General features: G+C 44.6%; 1 protein-coding gene across 1 annotated transcript in view; it reads left to right on the top strand.

Annotated features, from left to right (window-relative positions):
- The first annotated feature begins 788 nt into the window (after positions 1–788).
- LOC105012566 (Na(+)/H(+) exchanger beta) overlaps positions 789–7,618 on the top strand; it is a 12,916-nt gene continuing 6,086 nt past the window's right edge. The window contains exons 1-5 of the mRNA XM_010873491.5: positions 789–1,591; positions 4,956–5,189; positions 5,437–5,663; positions 6,352–6,602; positions 6,759–6,976. Of these exons, the coding sequence (XP_010871793.2) occupies positions 1,327–1,591; positions 4,956–5,189; positions 5,437–5,663; positions 6,352–6,602; positions 6,759–6,976 (1,195 nt within the window). The 5' untranslated portion in view covers positions 789–1,326. The remainder of the gene's footprint in view (positions 1,592–4,955; positions 5,190–5,436; positions 5,664–6,351; positions 6,603–6,758; positions 6,977–7,618) is intronic.

The raw sequence follows: 7,618 nt of genomic DNA, 5'->3' as shown, positions 1-7,618 counted from the left end.
GTGTTCCTGAGCCCATGTAGTGATGTCCACTACAGAATCAGGTCTGTTTTATTACAGTGCTGCCCGGGGGCCCAAAGATCATGGTCATCCAATATTGTTTTTTGCCCTTGTCCCTTGCGTACAGAGATTACTCCAAATTCTCTGAATCATTTAATGATATTGTGTACCTTAAATTGTGAGATTCCCAAACTCTTTGCAATGTTACATTGCAATACGTTATTCTTGAATTGTGGCAATATTTGCCCATGCAGATTTTCAGAGTGGTGAACCCCTCCCCATCCACACTTCTGACAGACCCATCCTCTCTGCAATGATCTTTTAATACCCTGTTGCCAATCTACCTAATTAGTTGTGTGATATTCCACCAGGTTTAGTTTTTTGGCATTACACAACGTTTCCAGTTTTTTGGTGCCTCTGTCCCAGGTTTTTTTTTAAACGTGTTGCTGGCATCACATTCTATATGAGCATGTGTTTTTCAGGAATCAATAACATTTCTCAATTTCAACATTTGATACGTTGTCTTGATATGTTGTCTGTTGAATGTGGTGGTTAGTGATATGCACATCATTGCATTCTGTTTTTGGAAACCGGGTTGTACAAAACAACTCATCAAAGTATTCAAATTCAAGCATGTGGCTTTATTATTTGCCTACAATAGTATGACACTATGTACTTTAGTACGAACTTCAGCATCAAAATACAGTTATCAGATTATGTAGTGTCCTAGTTTAGCGTCAGATCAAAAGAGGAAGGACATTACGTCTACAGTTTTCCCCCTTTCCACTAGATGTCCCCGAATACCACGAATGAGCACATGTCGGACCAGAGACGTCAAATGAAAGAAAAAGGCACAGGCACAACGGTGATGATTTTAGTAGGCTACTGTTCTGCTCTCCGGAAAGTTCAAAACAACGTTGTATCCTCATCAGTATGGTGTCGCGTCCACAGAGATGTTTTGCCGTTCCTTTAGACAAAAGTAACTAAAATACCGTTTCTAGCCAGGACGAGGTACAAACGGGAGGTTATGTTTCCCGCTGAAACATAACAGCGGTGCCTGTCACTTTACTGGACACTGGAAGGATTCGCTACGGTGCGCGGGGGAATACAATTAACATAATTGGCGACTACTCCGAACTTTAAAGGACGTTTTGTTTACAATTACGCGTGAATTTGACATTTAAAATGTCCGTACATTCGCAGCGTAAAAGTACGCGCTCCAGCTGGATTATGTCAACAGCATCACTTCCCGTTACATCTTCATTTGTGCCTGTTTATCCGACGCATTCGTGAAGATGAGGACTATTTCGAGTTGCTGGCAGGATATTTATGATATTTGAAATGTCAGCATTGTCGTGTGCCTTTCCAGGCTGTCGCTGGAGTGTCCTCCTATTAGTTTTGGTTTTGTTAGTGTGCAGTGCATTACCCATTGACGCCTCTGCGTCTGTGTATCCATTGCGTGGGACTGAAGGCTCTAATTTAACTAATGTCACTACGAAGAAGGCATTTCCTGTCATCGGTGTTAATTACGATCACGTACGAAAGCCTTTTGAGATCGCGCTATGGATCCTCCTCGCCTTACTGATGAAACTTGGTGAGTACCAGCTTTTGTCACGATGTTTGAGTGATGCATTGGTGATACCACAATGTATATTTCACATGCGGTTAATGTGGTACTGAACTTGAGCTTCACAGCGTTATGCGTTATGGTACTGCTGCTGTCGACCACCTTTTTGGAGATATGATGATAAAAAGGTTTAGACAAGCCAGTACAACACAAATTCTGACATCAGCAATTTAGCCTATTAAAAACATAAGCATAGGCCTACTATACCTGTGGCCACTAAGGACTGATTGTTAATGGAACACCTCAATAATAAAACACATGGAAGCTATACAATAAGCACTAAGTAGAAGTCAGTACCTGTTCTTCCAAACCTGCTTTTGGGTCACGAAGCACTGCATCATGCCGTGGACTTGATAATTATTTGTAAATCAATCCATCAAATGTATTTTATAATGCCATTTTTACATCAGCAGTTTTCACAAAATGCTTTTAAATATACCTAGCCTGAAACTCTGACAAGAAAGCAGATTTAATGCACAGTGGCTAGGAAAAACTCCCTAGTAGGGTTGAAACTCAGGAAGAAACCTAGTGGCCAGTACTCTTCTGGCTTATAAGAATACAAGACCTTTTTGGGACACGTCACTGTTTTTGCACGTTCAGATCACAAGCAGGTCAAGAAGTGTCCAGAGTCTTTAAACAGAATCCAAGTAAGCTGCATAACCAGGTGCTTAAGGACAGGGACAGTGAGGTGAGGTTTGGGCAGTGGCCACAGGAATCATCTGTAGTGATGTCACCGTATCTACGGTATTACGCAGGGTTAAGTATAGAGCCTCTATTTGATTGTTAATGGATGGGTCATTATTTACTCTGTCATCCTTGTGTTGGTGAGGGGAATTAGGCAGAGCATAAAAAAAATATTTGGGTTGTACGAGAATTTATATTACGTCTTTTAAATGTCCTTGTTAGGGTTAGTTGCTGTGACGGTATACATAATAAGATGATAGTCCAGTATTCCAGGATTGTGAAGAAAACAAGTTACATTTATTCCACGGGACAAGACTTAGTCTATGGTGTGATTGTGGAAATGTGTCCTGGGACATATTGGACAAAACCCACTGAGTCAATTATGTCTTTAGAGCTCGTTTGGAGAGGGTCATTGGACTACTTCAGCTGAATATTGGAGAGAAAAAAAAAAGTATATCTGCCATGACTACTAGGTTTGATCAGAATTCTGGAAACTCGTTGAGGAACACTGTTAACATTTGATTTTTGTTGTCATAAATATTGCCCCCCCCCCTCCATTTCCAGGATGCACGGGTCATATGATCACGAGTGTAGCCAGCAGGAGAGGCCTCATATGGGGCAGTACATTTATCAGGCTTTAGCCAGGTATCACATAGGCCAATTATAGAGTTTATGATCAGTGATTTTTAGCTGCAGTCGCGTTTGAAGCGAAGGGCTCTAACATTAAGTCGTCTCATGTAGACATACAGTGTTCTATTATTATAGTCTTTTTTGGGGTTCACAACTGACTCTACTCTGGCTGTGCTGTGGAACAGACTCCACTATGCTAGCTGTCCGGCTAAAAGCCTGCTGCCTGACCTGCACCCTGTCTCATGGTGAAGCTACATCGATGATGAGCTCATAATTCACAATCAGAAATAGACCCTCGAGTTCCATAAGATTAGTTGTAACAGGAGACGTGGGGAGTAAACGTGGTATGACTTGGCAAACGTTTAGTTTGGACATTCTCAGAGTGCTGTGAACGGTTATCATGACCTGCCAGAGTTAGGGGGGTGTAGCTCTTTCCTGTGACTGTACATCTGTATGTTTCCTTTGACTGAAGGTTCTTTGCAATAGGTTATACATTCCAGATAGACTATCCAAACTGGCAGCCCTGACTTTACGAAGGACCGGTTTAATAAACATGTACGAAACGTAGGCCTGGATTAAAATATCAAGCAGAATGCAGAATATCCATTGAGCTTTCTTTTTGAGTTTTTTTATTTAGTCTAGGACTAGGTTTAAACGTCCAGGAAACTCACATAGTATACTAATGTTGGGCTATTAGAGGCCCTGTACAAAAGCAGATAACAATACGTGATGAAGGTGGGGGGGGGTAATTTCCCTCCCTGTTCTATCGTTGTCCCAGCTCAACAAAGGAAGCCATTTTGGACAATTCGGAGCAGCAGCTGGATCACCTCAAGGCCAGCCCGCCTGCCCTACAGTACTCTGACAGAGTTAACACAAAGAGGAAAAGAGTAGCAGGGGCGCTGACGCACAGACTGGAGCAACAACATAATGCTGTTTGACAACCTAGAGCCCTGGTCCTAAGGTTTTTTCCTACGATAATGAGCGAGAATGTTTCCGGTCAGTCTCCCCCTTCAACCACCCTGGTTCTAATGTGTGCTGTGTCTCCTGGTGGTCATGTGGCGTTGATGCTTTGCAACACTATGTAGGGCTTTAAGGTTTACCCCTCTGCCCCATCCCAGATGTGTTGAAGGGTTTTCGTTCCATGACTCCCTGCCTTCGTTTACACACCGAGCCCAATTCTGTCAGCCAACGACATCAGATCTTTGTCAGAATTAAATACAGGCCGGAGGGAGCGGTGATAAATACACCAGTCAGAAATGCATCTTTCGGGGCTTCACATATATGCAGCACCAACACAGTTGACCTGCTGTATAACAACTGCAGCCACATCTGCATACTGTTGCTGGGAATCAATTAGAATAGTTTGTTTTATTATCTGAATGGAGTTGAGAACGACAGAAATGCACAAGATCTTGATTTCAGCAAGTGGTTGTTACGTGTGAGTTGTGAACTTAATATTCACTGCCACTGGCTCTGTTCTTTATGTAAGTCAGTTCCCAGCGGAAGATAATTTCAACAGAGAGGAAATTGCCTAAACATTCTGTGTGTACAGCAATTTGATAGCAACGAAGCCCCCACTTTTATTTTAATTTTATTTTGCACACTTGATTCTAATAATTAACTGGATGAAAAGCTTAATCGGGTTAGTCAAAAATGGTGTTGAAGAGAGATCTCCAGGACCAGGGATGGGCAGCTCTTTGTTAGACTCTGGTTTTGGATCATAATAAATATTACATGGACAGAGAGACCTGATTATAGATCAGCACTCATACTGTGAAAATGTCCCAACTGCCAACAGACCACTATCTGTCTAAAGACCGCTATCTTTTAAACATGAACTACCCAATCAGGTGTCCATCTTATGATTTTACCTACGTATCTGTAAAGGTTAACTAGCCTATCAGGCTTTCACCAGAATCCCAGTCCATGGACCAAATTTGACATATTACCAGAGTCCTGCAGACCTACTTGTGTTTAAACACTAAATCCTCAAGTCAACCGGCCCTTCACCCCCCAGGTTTCCATATTATTCCTCGCGTGTCCAGCGTGGTCCCCGAGAGCTGCCTGCTGATCGTGGTCGGGCTCCTGGTAGGGGGGTTCATCAAGGTGATCGGTGAGAAGCCCCCTGTGCTGGACTCCCAGCTCTTCTTCCTGTGTCTGCTTCCTCCCATCATCCTGGATGCAGGCTACTTCCTGCCCATCAGACCCTTCACCGACAATGTGGGCACCATCTTGGTCTTTGCGGTGATAGGTAACTAAGTACTGACTGTGAAGCACTTTAACCTCAGTCCTCTGGTGCGGTGTGGTGAGATGTCTTTGCTGTTATTATGATTCATGGTTATGATTAGATATTTAAATGTCTTTACTTTTTACTGTGATGTTAATGCATCGGAGGCCACACCCTAAACCACAGGGTCACCCTAGACCATTCTGCCTTTGCTGCTATTGGATACATGTTGCCTTATTGAAATAAACCCCATCTCTGTATCTGTTGTTAGGTACCCTGTGGAATGCCTTCTTCGTGGGAGGCTCACTGTACGCCCTGTGCCAGATTGAGAGTGTCGACCTGGCTGGGATTGGCCTGCTGTCCTGCCTGCTCTTCGGTTCCATCGTCTCGGCTGTGGACCCGGTGGCCGTGCTGGCTGTGTTCGAGGAGATCCATATCAACGAGCTGCTACACATCCTGGTGTTTGGGGAGTCCCTTCTAAATGACGCCGTCACGGTGGTGAGTTTTGGCCCGGCACGTCAGGAAGTCCGGTTTCCGTCGACCCAATTCACCAGAGGTTTTGTCTTTATTGCCCTGGCAGTTGTGTAAGTGCCACTGGTGTCAATTCAGTCTTAGTTTCCAGAGGCCGATGCTGCCAGTCACTCTGTTCAACAGACAGCCAGTGTTCTCACGGCTGAGGAAAATGAGAATACATTTTAAACATGACAAAGCTTTTCCCTCTGACTAGCTGCTGACTGAAAGGGCAAGAGAGACAGAATTTGGCTGTCGGCCCCTTACCAGCACGCTTTATCTGTAAAAACAACATTATTTGATGATCAATAGCAGTCTGGCTGCTTTTGGCAGGTGTTGCTTAGATATTCTTCAGCCAAAATGGCTCTGGCTCTACACCAGCATGGACCATTGACTCAGCGTACCAGGACCTTATCACCAAGAGGCAGGTGTTAGTTTAATTGAGCCGCAAACCAATAGGAGTGCATTTACTGCCTGGTGGTGATAAAGGCCTCAATGTGACAGATACTGATGAGCTGAGATGGCTGCTACCAGCTAGGAGGTGTCCCAAATTGCAACCTATCAAAGTAGTGCACTTATATAGACAACAGGGTGCATGTCTAAAATAGTGTACTGTATAGGGACTAGGGTGGCTATATTTGGGTCTCACTTCCACTGACCCTCTTCATCTGTACAGGTTCTATACAACCTGTTTGAGGAGTTCTACAAGGTGGGGACGGTCACGGTGCTGGACGTGTTCCTGGGCGTGGTGTGTTTCTTCGTGGTGTCCCTCGGAGGGGTCCTGGTAGGGGTGATCTACGGCTTCCTGGCGGCCTTCACTTCCCGTTTCACCTCACACACCCGCGTCATAGAGCCCCTCTTCGTCTTTCTGTACAGCTACATGGCCTACCTGTCCTCCGAGTTGTTCCATCTCTCCGGCATCATGGCGTAAGCAGCTCACTGGGAATAGGAACCACATTGTGTTGGCTTTAGTTTGGTACATCAAGTTAGTACACCAGGCCATTTAAAAACATCTCACATTTGACTGAAAACGAATTTGACAAATGCTTTACAGTGAAACCCGTCTTGCGTGTCCCTCTGTAGTCTGATAGCATGCGGGGTGGTCATGCGACCCTACGTGGAGGCCAACATATCCCATAAATCCTACACCACCATCAAGTACTTCCTGAAGATGTGGAGCAGCGTGAGCGAGACACTGATCTTCATCTTCCTGGGCGTGTCCACGGTGGCCGGGCCACACGCCTGGAACTGGGCCTTTGTCGTCGGCACCGTCGTCCTCTGTCTTGTGTCAAGAGTACTGGGTCAGTAATGCGTCAGGGTGAATATGTTTGAATCCATTTAAAGGCAGACCGTGTCACATGATGTAGATGCAAAGTGGGTACTTCGTAGTGACGTCTACCATGTCACAAAGCTTTCCCTCTGTCTGGGGGAAGACGTTTTCGATCGGAGGGTGCTGATGATGGTGAAGGTGAGGTTTTTGAACAGACATCGAGTGGACGGACGTTACGTTGTCATTGGTCACAGAAAGCTCCAAGTGACTGTCAGGATCTCGTCAGGATTTTGCTGACGCTATGACAACTGCAGCTCCCCTACTTCCCGCAGCTCTGCTGACGCAGATACCGTGTGTTACTGTATGAGAGAGAGGTCTTGAATCTTGCATATCGCAGTATCTGCAGTATAAGTTTTGCCGTGCAGACCTTTTAAAGATCTAACTGCAGTAAAAAAAAAAAAAGATGATAGTTCAAATACTTTTTAAATGCCAGACCATGTAAGCAGAGCTGGCTAAAAAGAGCGAATGTCACTGAGTGACTGACTGACTACCCCTTGTTAAATAGCGTAGTGGTTAGAGACGTATACTTTGGAAATGTATGTCCCAAGTTTATATCTCCTCGCAGGCAAAGCCAAGTACCCATTGTGAATTATTCCATGTTGACGACAACTTT

This window comes from Esox lucius, chromosome 10 (genome assembly GCF_011004845.1).
Source record: "Esox lucius isolate fEsoLuc1 chromosome 10, fEsoLuc1.pri, whole genome shotgun sequence".
NCBI classification, from domain to species: Eukaryota; Metazoa; Chordata; class Actinopteri; order Esociformes; family Esocidae; genus Esox; species Esox lucius.
This window is presented reverse-complemented; position numbering and strand designations above follow the sequence as displayed.